We start from the raw sequence: 18,972 nt of genomic DNA, 5'->3' as shown, positions 1-18,972 counted from the left end.
ATTGTGAATAAAACAAACAGTGTTATCTGTGGGCAACATTTTTGTTAATTTTGAAAAAAATATGATATCTAATTGTTAGATAATTCCATATTGTGTTTCTAATACATTCTTTTCATTTGGTTATGCATTTTTCCCAAGCACTGTTAAATATCATTATAAAATTTAAATTGCTAAAATCTGTTCAAAAAATTTAATTTTACAGGCTGCTCCAGATATAAAAATTATTTGTACCTCTCTGCTCCAAAAACCAAATTTACTTGCACCAAGTGACATTTTTCTGCTCTAAAATAGCTAAAATGTTCCAGCTCTGAATTGTTTAAGTGTTATTTAATTTTAAAATTGGGATTTCTTGTACTAAACACCGTCCTAAGTATTGCTACAAGAATTATATTATAGAATAATTAGGATAATAAAGAATATTTTTTTGAAAAATGGCACAATTTAAAATTATTACATTTGTAAAATCTTATCAAAAATAGCATATTACTAGTAAGAAACTTTTAGCAAGTAACAGTTCAATTATGGAAGACTAAAAGAATTTTGAAACAGTTGAATTATACGAAAATTTATAAAATTTCTAAATTTATTTAATCAGTATTTTCCTACTATTTTTGAAACTGACTATACAATACATTTCTTATTAAAGTAGTGTAATGTTTAAAGCATCATTTATTTATTTTTTATTCATTTATTTATCTATTTTTATTTTAAAAAAATAGCAATTATCAATAAACAGTATTTAATTTCGGACCATTATCCATTGATCACTTAATAATAATTTGAAGTTCTTATTAAATGTAAAGCAATTCTATATTTCATTTTCTAGCCTTTACCTCCTGAGCAAAATACCAAAATAGTTTTTACAGATGCCACAGTGGGAACTAATATTCCAAAAACCTTTGTTCCAGCTATTGAAAAGGTAATATTTTTCATTTATTTTATTTATTTGTCTTATATTAAATTCATTGTGTGAAATACTATTGTCTGATACATGTTTATTTTTAATGTTAATCTTTTTTTCTTTCAAAACATGAATTATTATTATAATTTGTTTATTTATTTATTTATTTTTAGTAAAATTATTGAGTTAGTTTACTCTAAAGTAAAAACGAATTTATGTATCAATGAATTAACATTAATTGGTTTTTAATGTCAATATCCCTTTTTTTTATTAAAACATGCATTAAAGATTACTTTTTGAATAAAATTATTTAGTATTTATACACTCAAACACAAAGTCAACTGGTAGTGGAACAGAAAAAAAATTTTAAGGTTAAATTAGTTTTGGTTATCAGTTTAAAAATTTTTTTAGTAAATGTTTTTATTTTGCCCATTATATTAAATTAATAACTTATATACATCCCATAATAAAAAACCTAATTACTTTAAACAATAAAATAAAGCTATAAAGGGGAAAAAATGTAGTTCAGACGAAATTCAAAAAATTTTCTTGCTTTCGGTGTTCTATTTTTTTTTTTTTTTTTTTTTTGTGTGTGTGTAGAAGTAAATGAAAAAGTAACTAATAGGGATAAAACTGATTTATTGCACAAATTAGAGAGGATTACTAGTAAATTAATTGGTCATAATTTTCTGTTTTGAGTACTTATTTGCAAAAGTCTTCTAGCTTATCTATATTAAAGAAAGGTATTCAAATTTTCATTTTGCATTACAAAAAAAAAACAATCCGTTTTAATTGTTTTGTTAGCATCAATCAGAAAAAAGTAAACCTAAGTATTGACTAGTGAAATTTAAAAGAATTTTAACTCCACAGATATCTGTAGAAATGCAATTCAGCAATATCAATTTCTTAGAAACTACCTATGAGAAATTTAGAGAATGAATGGCTTCCCATCTTGAACAAAGACCTAATGTGGATGGTCATTCCTAAAAAAAAAAAAAAATGCTTCTTTGCATTCAGACCTATAAAGCACCCCATGAGGTGAAAGAAAACTCTATTCATATTAGAGTACAAAAGGGCTTATGTTGTTTCCTGTAATGCCACTCCCCCTCAACAGATTCAATTCAAACAACTCTAACATTTGACTCCTGTAATGTACTGCTGTTTCAAGTATCAACACTGTAACAAAGCATTCAAAACACATAGTATTATAGATATAGAACTGTGAATGATCAATTTTCTTACCTCTCAATGAAAAAAAAAAATTTCTGTTCACATTAAAAGCAAAATTTTTTTCAAGGGTAATGAAATTTGAGTTCACTTTAAAAGATGTTTCATGTTAAGTGTGTTAACATTTAAGGCATTATATGCATATACAATTCGATGGGGAATCAAAAATAAGTTCACGTTTAAAAATATACATGTTAAGCCTGTTTAGATTAATGAAGTTTGACTGTATTAAATTCCTTTGTATGAAATACTATTGTCTAAAATGTTTTTTTTTTTTTTTTATGTAATGTTTTTATTGTTAAGGCATAAGTTAAAGCTTACTTTTTGAGCAAAATGAATTTTATACATCAATTTCTCTCTTAATTTCCTGTTAAAATGTTTAATACCCATTGGCAAAATGGGTCTTGGTTTAGATTTCATGGCGTCCTCACTTTTTAACTACAATAATCAAGAGTAAAAGTAAACAGTGTGCATGCGTTGCTATGGCAACCACTGCTGTTTGATAATTTTTTTTAGAATTCTTTTTTTCACTTTTAATGATGATGTTATTTTTGAGATGAGTTTATTTTTGAGATATGGGGCCAGAGAGATCCCATAAATAATTTTTTAGTTGTTAGAGTTCATCAGAGAATTTCATCATTTGAACTATATTTTTGTTTTTATTACGGTTAAATTCCAACCTACAGTTCAAACTGGATCATTTTCAATACTAATTCAGATGAATATCACAAATAAAGAGAGTCCAAACTGATTGACACAGTCCCAAAAGTTAGAGTTGAAGCAAGAAAAAAACGATGTGAAGGTCTAAACTTACCGAGACTGAAAAAGCCGAAGAGTGTAGGCGGGAATACCTTAAGTGTTACACACAAACGGGGGAAACAAAAGAATTCCATTCGTAAACGCAAGCATGAAGCTCGTCCCTCACAAAAGTACCAAAGTGGATGAGAGAATTGAACCCTACCGTAGAGCGAATTGTGACTCTCTGAACCCCTTTCATGCAAATACGAGAACTGGGTGTTGATCACCAGTTAGGGATAAAAGGATCCGTTATCAACATACCCAATAACTTGCGCAAGACTGTAGACTGTCTTCCTCGCAATATAAATGATTCATTCACTATTCATGCAAAATTGAAAAAAAGCCTAGCTTTCAAATCATGTTTCATGTATAAACTTGTAAATATGAAGCGGGTGTATGATGTAGGGTGACCCGGGGTAATTCACGATCACTCTGTTTCTGGGGTAAATAATGATCACCTAAGTTTTATTTTAAAAAAATAATTTTTTTCTAAATTTGAGACATGGACAAGAATGCTTGTACACTTTACTAAGGTATAACTACATTTACTTAATAATAGTTTCTTGTTTAATCTAACAAAATAAGTATCTTTAAACTGCTTTCTGTATTTTCCATTTCAAAGATGGGTTTCAAAAAGTGTACATTTCTGCAAAGATCTCCCTCCTTCTCTTAATAATAAATATTTGGAGTTACTTTCTTTTTCTTTGATATGAAAATAGTGTAAGCTCTTGTTTAATTGTTTCACATCTACTGTAAACATTATAATTGATTATAGGAAACTATATCAAATGTTGCCCCCTACAGATGGGGTAATTATTGATCACTGGGGTAATTCATGATCATTGTCATTTCTTTTCATAAATAGTATTAAAATAAACTAATAAATAGCTAATAGTCTTTTCTTAAGTAACAGTTCATATTTTTCAAATGAAACTATAAAATATATTTTAACTCAATTTAATCACAAAATTTGTTTTTAACCGTATGCTAGACAAATGTGTTCCAATTTGTCTTACCTTGCTTCTATCTTAATTTTATGTGTGTACATTGTTAGAATAATTTTTAAGTTTATAAATTAGCCTAATATAAATATGGTGAGAAATTATAAGCCTAAAAAGGATACAAAGCTTCTAGATAGCAAAATTAGTTCTAGTAATTAAAATTTCTTAATTAGTAAATTTCTTTTAGTGATTGAAAATGAAAATTTCAGTGTGAGAGCTGTTGACATACCTTACTTAACTTTACACTCTCCCTTAATGAAGTTACAAAATCCAGCAAAAGTAACCCATGTGGGAACTCTTTCTTATATTCCAGCAGAACATGAGAATAAGTTAGCTGCTTGCCTAAAATGTATGGCAGGATACAAAGATTTTTGGAAAATTTAAAGTGCTAACCTTTATTTTTGCTTTTTAAATAAATCGTTTTATTAGCTGCTTAAACATATATTTTTGGTTTATTTGTTTGATCTTAATGTTTTATCTGTTAATTACCACTGCATAATTATTTTTAAACAGCCCTATTATGATTAAAACTGGTGATCAGTAATTACCCCAGAAGTGATCAGGAATTACCCCAGAAAGGATCAAGAGAAGGGGTAATTCCTGATCACTAAAAATTCAAAATATTTTAAATTCTAATTAGATTTTCAAACAAAACAAGGTAGCCTGGGACTCATCTCATATAGCCTCAAACTTCCAGTAAATATTATAATTCTAACTTAAATAGTTTTCTTACAAAATAGATGTTTGCATTTTTTGATCAGGAATTACCCCAGGTCACCCTACATTGTAACATTGTACCAATCCAAAAATGTTAATATTGATCTCAACTGACTGTTCAATGTATATTCATTTATCAAAAGAATTTACACTGAATGTGTCTAAGCTGCATTTAAATATGTCTGCCAAATTGTGTACCTTGAAGTTCAGGATTAACAGTTAAAGATGTCCAAGATGAAAACACAATGAAGTTTCTTTTCCAAAAAAAATTAGACAACAACCATTTTGCCAATGGGTAACCTGTGATCGCCGCAAGGCGATCACAATTTTCTTCATTTTGTATTAAATCATATTTATATACTTTTTTTTTAAATTATGTTTATATAACTGGTGTAGTCCTTCTTTTTTATGTTTGTTTTCTATTTTGTTAATAACAAACTTAAACAATGCTTAAAAAATTTAATACAGCAAACTTTTACATAAATAAAACAATAATTTGTTTAATATTTAATACACATTTGTTTTATTCTTAATTTGTTTTTAAATGACATAGTGGATGTTTTCTCTAATGCCTAACCCTTAAATACATTTTTTATTACACATTTAGGGTTTCCGATCAATGTGTGAAAAGGGAACCTTGACTGGACACAAACTTTCTGGCATTGAATTTGTCTTAACAGATGGTATGTAGATAATTTTAAATATCCGTGTTATTATTATTAGAAAATATTTTGTTTATTTAAATCATCTACTTAAATTTTAGCAAATTATAATAAATGTAGTTGTTTTCTTATTTTATATTAAAATCTTTCATTATTGAGCCTTTTTTTTTTCATATATTCTATGTTTATACTTCAACTCTTACCTTCAGTAACCAATTTTAAAATTTAAGTTAAATCTTACCTTTTGCACCTAAAATCGAACATAATTATATTATCGCTGTTGGTTCTACAAGATTCATAATTATGTATGGAATTTCTTGATGTTCCTTATGAGTGGAATTTCCTGAAAATTTTTTTGTCCTGAATTAAAAGTTTTTGTCCTGATTTCCTAATTTTTGTATGTGTCCAGAAGATTGTGTTTCTAACAAATGCAAATTTCAAATTATAAAGAACTGAAAGTTTTGATTTTTGATCCATCATCTTTTTATTTTAACTAATAATGCTTGTGAAATTCGATAATTTAAACTTAGGGGCTATCCATTAATTCTATACATAGTTCAGGCATGTAACTGAACCTGCTAGATTCTTTCTTTTACACTTTTTAAGGATTCATTCATTTTATGGAGAAAAAAAAAATAAACTCAATAATCAATTTTACTTCATTAAATTTTTATGATTCCAAGAGTCATATGCATATTTATAATTTTCGGCAAATGCAATAACAATTCTTGTAGGATAGAGTTTTATAGCTTCACAATCATTGGTTTGTCCATTTCATCTGATTTAATAATGAATAGTGCAATAAATAATAGAGTAATCACATCAGTAAATTATTAAACAATGAATTAAAGGATCATCCACTAAAAAACTTTTGTTCAAAAATGTTATATAATGTAATTACTGTGTTTTTGTTTCAAAATTATTGAAACTCCAATTAAAAATTATTTGATTAAAGAAATCTTGAACTCTATTGGAAATTTTAATTTAATATTTGTATGAGGGAATATTAACTAAATGGTACTATTTTTAGAGCAACAATAATACTATAAAAATGTTATATTTATTGCTTTCAAACTGTTATGAGTTGTTCAGTGCCCTATTAAAATTGTATTGTTTGTTCCTAGCATAGTAATTCAAAAATATAAAAATAGTATATTATTCTTTTGCATTAAGGATTATCTTTATTACACTGAAGTAGAAAAAAAATTCTAATTTTTGTGGCTTTTCATTTACCCTTTTTAAAGTAGGTTGGTATATGTATACTTTTCCTTAAACTTGTTTTTTTCCTTTTTGAAAAATGTTAGTTGGATTTTTTTTTTCTTTGGCCCATTACCAGGCCTGTTACTGTTAACTTTATTACTATGGTTCCAAAAGCATTAAGTGAGCGTTAACAGTTTGTTTGTATAAATTGTAAGGTTTTGTAAATTTAAATTGTGATATTTAATTATATAAATGTGAGATTTAAGTCATTAATTTTTTTTTTTTTCTTTTGATGATTTTTTTCTTTTGCCTGATGAAAAGAGAACATAGTCTCATTGATTTTTTTTTCATGAAAGTTATTATTTTCTTTATTCTAGTTTTTACATTATAATTCACAGTTTTTGAACCCTAATTTTTTAATAATTAGCAGTTTATTTTTGACAAAATTAATTTTGCAAATGATAGTAAACATGGTTCATTCATACATACCATTATCAGTTTTTTTGGTAATTTCAGGCTCCTTTTCTTTCGCTGTAATCACGGAAACCCTACTCTGAATAAGTTGTTAGTAATGATTGTTAATAATTAGGACTATTTTTTCCTAGTTTTATTTTGTTTCCTCATAAAAGAAATAAAAGAATTTTGTATGATTTATTAAAAATAATGTATGACAAATGTGACGTTTGAAATTATTTTTTTACAATGAATTATTTTTTTATTTAAAAAGCTTTTTTGTGCTCTTCCTATTTTTTTTTTCAGATTCAATTTCAACATAAAAGTGTTTGTTTTATTTTGAGGTATTGATAAAAAATATAAAAAATAAATAAATAAAAAATTTTAACTTGAAAATATAAACAAATTTAAGTTTATAATTGAAATATTTTGTCACAAAAGTGACTTTTGAGTAATTTAAGGTTTTTATATTTTTATTTTTTCATCACATTTTATTTCAAAACTAAACTAGTTTCACCTTATTTCTTCTAAAAAACAATATGTCGTATCATTTAAAATAATTTCTAATGAAATTTTACACCAGTATCCTCATACCAAACCTACCTTTTTTCTCCAAATGAAAATGATACGTATCATATTATGTATATCATTTATATTTATTGTCACTGAATTATAAAACTTCAAAAAGGGAATATCTTTAGACTTTCAAAGTTTCAAAAACTATTTGTTCAATTTCATTAAAATCTTGCATTTTTTTATTTGAATTTACACAATTTAAAAGGAAATAAAACTTTGCATTCTCTACAATTCAAGCATTTTTCTACCATATTAAAAATTACTTTTACTTGAACCAAATTTTATTATTGTGTGAAAAAGTTTTTAGATTCGCTTAAGTTCTTGAGGTATGGCGAAATACTCAAAAGGTGAGATTAACTATAAGGGGCATATACTTCCGAACCTTCTCATAACTTAACTTTTGGAACCATATTTTCCTGATTCCTGCTACCATTTCTTTGAGGGGAAAAGTATGTTTATTCAGAAAAGGTATGTTTTTGTGTTTGGTTCCCTTACTAAATTTATTATTTGCACTAGTTAATAAGCATGTTTAGTATCACCCCTTTTAGCCATTCAGAGTGGTTCTTAGCTCATTGAAACAAAATTCATTCAATGATGTTTTTTTTTTTTTTTTTTTTTTTTTTTGCTCACTGTAAAACATGAAAAAATCCTTTTCTTTTTAGCTGTTTGAAGTTCTTGTTTTTTTTAACGTGTAGAATAATTCTGCTAAGCATTTAATTTGCTGTATTTCAGGTTCCCATCATATTGTTGATTCAAATGACATATCATTCTTTTCTGCTGCTTGTGGCGCTGTTCAACAAGGTATGTTTATCTGGAATACTTCATGTCTTTTATTATAGTTGTTAGTACAGATTACCTTTGCAGTGTTTTCATCATAGAAAAAAAATGGGTGAGAATTTCTCACCCTTTCTCAAAAACAGGGTGAGATTTCAGAAAGTTAAGTGAGATTTCTAAAAACTGAAAAAATACAAATAGACTTGGAAAAAAAATTTCTTTTGTTATAATACATTTTTAACGTCTTCTATTTTTTAAAGCATTGAATATTTTTGCTGCATCATCATAGAAGATTTTGCCTTTACTAGGTATTTGTCCATCTTACATTAGCGCATAAAAAAATTTGAACGTCTTACATGAAAAACCATACCTACAGTAAACACGTGGTTGCAGAGAAATGTGTTCTGAAAGGGGTTCCGTGGTTCAGAGGGGTTGTGTTCTGTTGTTCGAAAAGGTTCTGAACAATGCCTACTGGTAAATAGGGAAGCTGGATAACGGGGCAAGTGTTGAAAATAATGAAGATCCAGGAAGAAAAGTGAAACGGATTTTATTCTAAATGACGTAATTCGAAGCTTTTTCCAAAATGCGAGAAATTCGCGAATTTTGAAATTGATTTATAGAATGCGCGAATTTCTCGCGGTAATCATTTTTTAATGCGAGAAAAGAAAAAAATATGCGAGATTCTCGCGTTCTCGCGCTGTAGTGAAAACGCTGCAGCTGCTTACTGTTATCTATTTCATACTTGGAAGATTTTCATTATCTTCACAATTTGTTATTACCACTATTGAGATCATAAAAAATGTCATATTTCTGACATGGCAAGCTTTATCTTATTTCTTAAAACCCTTAAAAAGATGTTATTTTATAAACTGTTTTGAAAATATTTAGCGTTTTCTATTTTTTTTTTTTTTTTTTTTTTTTTTTTTTAATTTTGAAACTTAGGTTTTAATGACAGGCTTGATTTCTTTTTTTCGGTTACACTATGATGATAATTATAAGGCGGGATAAAAATATTCACCTATACCAAGTACCAATAAGATATAACTATTAAAGTGTAGCATTTATTTTATTTTTATCAAGGCTTTACAAAGATTCTTTAATATTGGTTTGAGTGATCTCATAACTTTATTTTAACTTTCAGTATTTGACTATGGTCAGTGGCATATACTGGAACCTGTTATGTTGGTAGAAGTAGCTGTACCCTCTGAATTTCAAGGATCTGTCATCACACAACTCAGTAAAAGGGGTGGAATTGTCATTTCTATGGATGCAGAAGGGGATTGGGCTATTGTCACAGCTGAGGTATGATGTCTTAGATAAATAGCACTGATTCTTTTTAACTTCCCATACAGATTATCTCCCCAATTTACTGATTTTTTTTAAGATTATATTACTAAATTATGATATATAAATAGCTGCCATCTCTTAAAGATTTTCTCTTTTTTACATATGTTTATTTAGAGTAGTAAAAAAATATATATATTTTTATTTTATTTTAGATTTATAAAATATTATTTTGACTGCCACGACATCTAAATAAATTAAAATAAACAAATGTGTGATAAACAAACAATAGTGTGTTTGAGCCCTTGTAAAATAAAATACATTTAACGTCTTACGATTATAATACAATTGTAATTTCACTACGACTGGGGATAAATCATACTTGAAAAGAGTATGAGTTGACAGATATATATATATAATATTTATGATACTATTATGAATACAAAGCAGTTTTGACTAAATTCGAGGCCTCTTTTCGTCATCATCTTGAAAATTAGGTTAAGTTTTTGATTCTCATTTTCTTGTTGTGTTCTTGTTTATGAAAAAAAAAAACTTTGATGATGGAGTGTCTTTTGACAGTTCCATACCTTTGAGAAAGAAAGGAAATTGCTTTTTAGATTAGGAGAAATACTGCTTGATAATTTCAAGATATTTTATAAAAAACTTTTTGAACTATAAATAATTTTCATAAATAACTAAATAATTTTTTTAAATGGTAAAGAAGAAAATGTGATTTATGAATTTAAATAAATGATATAAAACTGCACATTTGTCTGTGTTTGAATTTTTTTAAATTTAATTTTCTTGCACAATAAACTAATCAAAATGGATAGTAAATAAACAATACTATTAGTCTAGTACTATTATACTAATATATTTTGTTTTGGCTATTAGAAAGCACTCTAATTTATAAATACAATCCTGTAGGCTGACAACGTGATTATATCTTTTAGTTATTTTGTTTTTTTTGGCTTTTAATTTTTTTTTTTAATTTAAGTATTTTTGGTAGTTTTTCTTCTGCTTTTAGAAATATTTTTCCTTTTTTATTTCTTTTCTCTTTTTTTTTCTTTTTTTTTATTTTATTTGTACATATAAAGCAACTGATTTGTTTAACAACTGATTAAAGAAATATTGATAAAATTAACAAAAAGATTAAGACTAAAAATTACATTGAAAATGAAGTAATGATTGAGTCACCACTGCAATCTTAATTTGATGCAACTATTATTAATGTTTTTACATTGCTACTTTTTCTGTTCATTCTCCAAGAAACTCGTAAAAAATTTAGTTTGCTATTGATTATTCTCTAAAATGCTTTATCAATTTAGAAAGGTACTTGTTGCTAATAAAATGTAAGTAATGCTTTGAAAAATTTGCAAATTTCAGAAATTAAAGTGATTATTCACACCTTGACAAACTTGCAATGACATTAAATGATAATGAGCATTCAATAACTTTCCTTTAAATGCAGTTTTCTTTTGCACTCCCCTTTTCACTTTTTTTTATTTTTATTATGACTTTTTTCATTCCTCAAGAAGTGTGATTCACACCTGTAATATTGTAACTGTAACATTGCATAAAGTGTAAATTCAATTGATTGTAATTTCAATCAAGTTTCTTAAGGCCACACTATATTTTATTTAAAAGAATAATACATAAATAAATCTATTACTAATGTTTCTGTTTTTTTTTTTTTTTCTTATTAAGGTGCCACTTAACAACATGTTCGGCTATTCATCAGAATTACGTTCCAGCACGCAAGGCAAAGGTGAATTCACAATGGAATATTCCCGATACTCTCCGGCAGCTGTAGACGTCCAGCAACAACTCATTCAAGATTATCAATCCCTTTCGGAAAAAGAAAGAAAAAATTTGTAAATATCATTATAAAGAATTTTGTACATATGTATTTATTAAAGCATTTTAGTACTTTTATTCAATGCTCTATTTATTTGTGTTTATCACAGAAAAATAGAGGGATTTTCTTTCTCTGCTAGCACATGCAGTCTAGCTGTTTTATTTATTACAAGCCTCGTTTTAACGAAAACATGCGTGTACCAAGAAAATTTTTAATAAATATTTAGTTTTGTGTTATAAAAAAAATCTATTAACTGTTCTATTATTACAAGCATAGCGTGAATTTCTTAGATCTTGGTTTCTTATATAGTTAAGATGCATAAAAAGAGGTATTAAACTTCTTCTAATCTAAACTAAAATTATTATACATCAATATATTCATGTCTTTTTTATGTCTCTCTTAATATTAAAAGTCAATATAAGAGACAATATATTATTATATCTTCTCTTAATATTGACTTTTAACTTTAAAAACTTGGTCATATATTTTTTATAATGTATTAAACTATCAAATTAAGTGGAAAAAATTATAAATGAAATGGATTCTACTCATAGAGGCATGAATATGGTTCCACTGTGCACTCTAAACAAAACTGTAAAAATGACTTAAAAGCTTGATTTTCGTTTAGGAACCAAATGTGGTATAGTATGAAGAGAAAATTGCTATTGCAAAAATCTTAAGTTTAAATGTTGGGACAATCCGTCCAATAAAATGTAAATGAAAAGGCAAATTATTAGTTTTAAAAAAAAATTGCATTTCATTACAGATTAAAAAAACTTTTTTTGGAACCTTTATTATAATTTTAATGAAACATTTTAAATTATTGCTGTTGGTATTTCCCTTTTAAAAGAAACGTCGGGAAACTATGAAAAAAATTTAGGATATCTTGTGTCTTATGATTATGCATAAAGGCCAATATTTCGCTTTTATATTAATATAAAACTCTAACTGGTTTGAATATATTTATATACATCCTTAAAATTGTTACGTTTACGGGTGCATAATATTTGAGTGTCTAATTCTAGACTCTTTAATCTTAAGTTAGTTCATAACAATAAAGATTGGAACCACATAACTGATGGTACCAGTCATTAAATTCCAGTACTAAATTAGATCTGCGATATGTCTGAAGTGTTTCGTTTTCTACTAAATCAATTGCATTGCATACATTGACAATTCCTTTGATAAGAAGTCGAAACAAGCGAAAGACGCGTTTAGAAAACATTCCAACGTGTAACAGAATTCTATGTTTAGAATGCGAAGTGAAATCACAAGGAGTTAATCTGGATAAAGGCTTTTTCTAAAATATTCCATATCAGAAAAGCAAATTCTTTCTTACCATAACGAATCTCAAATATCAATCTCGTAATCAAATTTAAATTATTGAGAAATCAAATTTAAAATATGACTTTTTTCAAAATTCGATATCTCAGGAACTATTCGACCGTTTTCGCTAAAATTTTGTACTTTGCCATGTAAAAATATATCCATTGAAATGATACAAAAATTTCTATACCTTGCAATTCAAAAATTTTTCATGATTCTTAACTAAAATAATAAAAATTTACTAAAAGTTATTTTTTGCTTGGATTTGCCTTTGGATAAACGAATTTTACGAGCACTCGCCTTCTAATTAGGTGAACCGGGTTCGAATCCCAGCAATGGCTGGTCGATATGAACTTACACCGACCACAGTAGTGGCGTAAATTTTCCTCAGAGTTAGGCGGATCATGGGTTAGAGTCGCCTTGCCGTCTGGCTATCCGTGGGAGGTTTTCGTGGTTTATTTCTCTATGTAATGCAGATGTGGGTAAGTTCCATCACAAGGTCTTTCTCGAAGGCAAATCTCTCCCAATACTTGATCCAGAATTTTCCTTGTATTCTGGATTGCGCTCAAAATTACAAGGCTACGGAGTTGAACATTGGTTGTCATAAACTCAAATTAAGTTGGCTATTCAACAACGGTAATAAACAAATATTATGAATATGTTTGAGGGGGTCATTTCCGTTACACTTTAATGATTTTTATTAACTTCTTTGTTAAAAGAGAAATTTGATATTAATATCAATTCAATGGATAGGTGTCAAAATTTCTAAAAAATATACGTATGCTAAGAAATATTTATAAAAGAATTTTTAAAAAAAATTTATTTCATCCTTGTCCTCTATCTAGTTAGTACAAATGTCTCTAAAATCGATGAATATGCAATTATGATATAAGGCGGATAAAAAAAATTCTGTGAAGCCTACAATTAATTGCAGTCAAACTCAGCTATTGCAGAGATGCCAACTTGCTCCGGACAGCAAATATATATTTTAAAGTGGTAGTTTATCAATTATGATTCTTGGTTTAATAAATTCAATTCAGTAGATTTTTATCCACCACTATTTCTAAATAATTCGCAGGTTTATATAATTCACCACTTTATCATACTTATCTTATGTTATACCTTTTAAAAAGCAAGCAAAAGTAGTCAAATATTTGCAAAATTTACATTGTAGTTATTTACCGCTTTTTTAATTATTCTGGCGTGTCCGGAGCAGTTGGCATCTCTGCTATTGTGAACACGGTTTATAGTGAACTCCCGGATATAGTGAACGAAACGAAAAATTTGGTCCCGTGCACTGCTACACACGTATAATGTTATTTTTTGTGGATATAGTGAACCAAAAACAGTGAGGAAGTTGGATATAATGAACTTTTTCCTGTGTTCGACTGATTTTTTTCTTCATTTTTTTTTGTTGTAATAATTTTGAAATTTCTTGTTTAAAATAAATACATATACCGATTTTTAAACCCATCTATAGAGGGGAATGTAGCGATAAGCATTTCTTGTTGTTTGCTTCTTTTGTCTCACTTTCCCATCCCTAAACAAGCCAAGCAGATGTTTCCAACCCACGCAGATGATGCACCTGTTAGGTGTCAGTGGGATCAATATGTATTTTCTGTCAGAGGGAATGAGTAATTATTCATTATTGGTCAAAGGGTTGGACACTAATATGTGTTGATAAGGCCCTCATTTCAACTCCTTTTAGCTCTCTGCTTAGTTAAAAAAAAAATATATAAGAAACCTGCAAGCAAGTGTCTCAAATTTAACTATGGTTAGCATTCGAAAAAGCCGCAATCTTCTAGTATCTGAACAAATGTCGATGAATTTGCTAAGCGATTTAATGAGACTACTTTCATATGCTCGAATGGCAGGTTAGACAGGTTTAAAAAGCGAAATAACAGAAATTCAGGAAAAATTATCTGAGAGTCGGGAAACGTTTCCATAACTGATGTTGAATTCTGATTCATAACTGATTCTGACTTCATTTAATTGAATAATGTGTAATAAAAGGGAGGAGTTTGGGAACCATTAGTTAAATTGCCTGCGTAACGGATATAGTGAACTGAAATTTCGGTCCCTTGAAGGTTCACTATAGCGGGGTTTGACTGTATAATATTTTCTATTTTGGTTTACAGGCTTTGATATTCTGTATTTTCTGATTTTTATTAATAGCTGCGTTTAAGAGGCGGACACTTTAATTATTTTTTTATAATTCTTTGTTTCAAAGGAGAACTTTGATATTAATATCAAGTAAAGGATAGGAGGCCAAAATTTCTAATATATATATATAGATATGGTAAAAAATATTAATAAATTTTTTTAATAATTTTCATTTTGTCCTTGTTTCTCTATATAGATGGTGCAGGTGTTACTAAAATTGATAGGCATGCAAATATGATATGAGGTGGGTTGAAAAATTCTGTGTAGTCTACATTTAATGTATACTATTGTCTATTTCAGTTACATAGTTTGTCTAAAGTAAGAAATCCCCTAGCCATTTGTCTGGACCGGTGGTGACTATGGTAACGAGATGTAACTATTTCAAGTCGGGGTGTGGGGTCACTGTTTAGGACAGGTTTTGGAGCGGGTCGGCGAGAGAAAGGGAATATTTTTCTTCGGTCTATTGTGTTAGCCCTAGAGTAAAGAGAAGCTACCCTCCCTGAAATTCGCTATTCTTGTTTCCATAGCTAGCCTCAGACTTTAAGGCGGAGGGAGTTCTTACCGTAGACAAACTATAGCTATTGCTCTCCTTTGTTTTCTAATTATTTTGACTAGCTTCATTTGAGGGTGCATTTAACGAACACTTAAATGATTTTTTGTAATTATTATTATTATTTATTTATTTGGTTCAAAAGAGAACTTCGATATTAATATCAAATCAAAGGAAATGTGTCAAATTTCTAAAACCATATACATACAGTCCCTGGCCGAATTATATTTAGACATATATATAATGGCTTTTCATTCAGAACATTTTTTATATACTTCCTAATTGTATTTATATTTAACGCATTGCATTAAAATGTTAACCAATCGATACACGAACGTAATCAAGCGCAAACCGGTTTCAGTCACGTTCTCGCGTGGGTCAGCTGCGGGCGTGTTTCTGTGACTTTATGTAATGTGTTTATGTTTCGCAGATTTGTAATACGCAGTTATTTATTTATTTTGTGTGCAGTGTTTAGATAATCAATAGGAAAACTTCAATCATGGGTAAAAAAAAGCGATCTTTCACCACGTAAAAAAGTTGAAGCAAAGGCCCTCGTGAATGCTGAAATATTTTCAAACCGCGAAATACCACGAAAATTGAAGGTTTCTGAAACTAGCGACGAGGTATAAAGAAGAAAATTGAGTCAGGGGACAAATTGAGCTCGAAACGAAGTAAAAGATGCTGCAGAATCTTTAAATGTACGTCTAATAATTTAGCCAGGGACTGTATGCCAAAAAATATTTTTAAAATTTTTATTTGTCATTTTATAATATAGTTAACACAGGGGACGCTAAGATAGATGATGATACAAATGTGATATGAGGCTGTTAATAAAATTCTGTGTAGCCTGCATTTAGAGTATGCTATTTCTTTTAAAGACATTGCTTTCCTTTGTTTTCTAACTATTATTAATGTCTGAGTCACGATATGGCTCAGGGGATAGAACGTTCGCCATCCAATGGGGTAAAGCGGGTTCGAATTCCATCAATGGTAGACGGATTATGTGTTAGAGTCGTCTTGCCTTCATACTAATCGCAAGAGGTGTTCGTGGTTTACCTCTCCATGTAATGCAGATGCGGGTTAGTTCCAAGTAAAAGTATTCCATGAAGGCAAATTTTTCTCAATACTTCAGCCAGAAATTCCTTTGTCTTCTGAATTGGGTTCAAAATTTCAAGCTTGTATACGCTTATAGCTTGTATGTACTTTAATCTTTAGTTTGATGTCCTGTGGCAACATCGGTAAATGTAAATAAAACAAATGAGATGATCGAAGCTTTTTCGAAAGTTTTGTGCTTCAAAATGTGAAAAACTGTGGTGAAAAGTAATATTTAAATTCGATTTCATTTTAAAATATATAATTTAGTTCCAAATTATCATCTAATATAACCATGTTATTTGCATTTTGTTTTTTTAATTTTGAAATACAATCTGTTGCGTCCCATATATTGAATCGGCTTTTAATTGACGTTTTAATATTTTAACATTTTGGCTGAAATGGAGTGTTTCGACCTCTGTTTTCTAGAAACGTTAAACAAGAAGTAACCCTGGTCTTATCATTTCTCTAAGATACATGTTAATATTACCTACTGGTAGATTTCATACAATGTGACAACGAACACAACAAAATATTTTCTAACTACGAAAACAAACGTTTCTTTTTGTACTGCTCATGTTTAAATAAAAACAGAAATTGAAATGTGAAATGCACTATTCTATCTGTGATTCGTTTGTAAATTCTACTTCAAATTAATGACAGTGTTTACCTATACTTTAACCTTAGTGTCAACACGTTAATTCTGTTGAACAAATTGTATCGAAGACTTCTGCATCGGCAGATCAGACAAAAAGAAAAAATGGCTAAATTATGGTGACAACTAGGCAGTAGCATGCGAGGAAGACGAAAAAATATCACTTAAGGGGACCAAGTAGAAGGGTTTAACTCGCAACCATCTCCTGGCAAATCATTACAGATCTTTTTTTAAATTTATGTTAAAACAAAATCCCATTGGGGGTGGTAGTTGTCATAAACAGTTGACAATACTGGATTATCTCCAAATCATTTGCTTTTATTTACTTTTCATCTTATTGTTTTAAACATTTCCAATGTTTGAATTGTTCAACAAATTTGGATAAGATATATTTTTCTTTCATTGTAAGCTTTTGTTAACACTGTCCATAATGGAATTAGGAAAACAATATTAAGTAATCTTAGGTCTTTTTTTTTTTACCAAACTTTGCAATTTAATTTATTTATAATTTTTGTTGATTAAAGTGAAGTTGAAAATCCTTATGAGTATTCCTACTGCCTTTAAAAGTCCTTAAATTTAAACGTTCTTTCAGGGGTCTTAAAAATATCATTTTCTTATGACTTTCAAGAGCCCTTACTTTAATTCTAGACACAGAAATTAAATTTTACAATTGCTCCCAATTACTAATCTTAGTATAATCAAATATTAACAATGATTCAAGTTTAATTAAAATAAGGGATGATGTAAGAAAATCGTCCTATTATTCATGATAATAATGCTTTATTAATTGTGTTAAGAGGTTCTTTTGTATTGTGATAATATATGATGTGGTATTAGGTTCCTAATGTAGTAATATTTCGGTATCTGTTAGGCATGGCAGTTAACAATCTTTACATTCTCTGTGGTTATTATATTCTGTTATTTCTGTGTTAAAGTGATGTAATTAAACTGTTTTTTTTATGCAAAAGTTTATTTAAACTTGTTTTTCTCAAAATGTGATTTAACTTATACAAAATGTTTCCATGAAAAGTTTTGATGACTTAATTCATTTCAACTATTTTCATGTTAGTAATACTGTATTTATCTTTTAGATGACAACTAAAATAAAACGTAAAGTTACTGTTGAAAATAGCAAAGAGCTGGATGATCAGCCCAGAAGACCCAGTGTATTTGAAAGATTAGGCCCCGGGGCTGTAAATATTGCACCAATGCCTGCTGATGTAAGTGTGCTTACAAAAAATGTATGTACATATAGTACTCAGAAGTGGTACACTGCAAGTAATGAAACTACTGTAGTGGCTACTTTTTTATAATCAAGTGTAGTGAGTAATGCAATACAATAAACAGTAGTTTGTAGCAATTCCTGGCAACTACTTTTAACATTAGTTTAGTAAAGAAACAAGGTTATAATGCAGCTAATTTTTTGAATTTTATAAACACAAATCTTCACGAGGCTGTTACTAGACGCAATGAAAAGGTCTCTGCGACTGAGCATAAACAAGAAATAGATATCTAGAATCACATACATCTAATATTTAATAAACTAGCCAGTGTTCTACCTAAGTGTTTTTAGAAGGGCCGCACGTCCTAACTGCCCTTTACTCTCTATAAATGCACCCTCTTTGCCTTTTTTGTGAAAATAAGCCACCATCCCATAAAAACACTATTTTTTTACTCTTATTCCATTACAAAATATAAATAACTCATTGTGTAAATAATTATTACATACTGATAA

At 28.5% G+C, this 18,972-nt stretch overlaps 2 protein-coding genes across 3 annotated transcripts in view; both read left to right on the top strand.

The window, feature by feature from the left end:
- Positions 1–11,528, top strand: part of mEFG1 (mitochondrial translation elongation factor G 1) — a 32,425-nt gene extending 20,897 nt beyond the window's left edge. Inside the window, exons 14-18 of the mRNA XM_087169258.1 lie at positions 827–919; positions 5,252–5,327; positions 8,268–8,336; positions 9,451–9,611; positions 11,301–11,528. Of these exons, the coding sequence (XP_087025384.1) occupies positions 827–919; positions 5,252–5,327; positions 8,268–8,336; positions 9,451–9,611; positions 11,301–11,471 (570 nt within the window). The 3' untranslated portion in view covers positions 11,472–11,528. The remainder of the gene's footprint in view (positions 1–826; positions 920–5,251; positions 5,328–8,267; positions 8,337–9,450; positions 9,612–11,300) is intronic.
- Positions 11,529–16,678: 5,150 nt separating this feature from the next.
- The window catches only part of LOC107456946 (uncharacterized), a 40,995-nt gene continuing 38,701 nt past the window's right edge, over positions 16,679–18,972 (top strand). Inside the window, exons 1-2 of one of the 2 annotated variants that reach the window (XM_087169256.1) lie at positions 16,679–16,810; positions 18,329–18,457. In XM_087169256.1, the coding sequence (XP_087025382.1) occupies positions 18,329–18,457 (129 nt within the window). In that variant the 5' untranslated portion in view covers positions 16,679–16,810. Of the gene's footprint in view, positions 17,028–18,328; positions 18,458–18,972 lie in introns of both variants that reach the window. The other variant, XM_087169257.1, reaches the window with a different exon arrangement.

This window comes from Parasteatoda tepidariorum, chromosome 8 (genome assembly GCF_982258835.1).
Source record: "Parasteatoda tepidariorum strain Cologne lab strain chromosome 8, Ptep-v5.0, whole genome shotgun sequence".
Taxonomy (NCBI): domain Eukaryota; kingdom Metazoa; phylum Arthropoda; class Arachnida; order Araneae; family Theridiidae; genus Parasteatoda; species Parasteatoda tepidariorum.
This window is presented reverse-complemented; position numbering and strand designations above follow the sequence as displayed.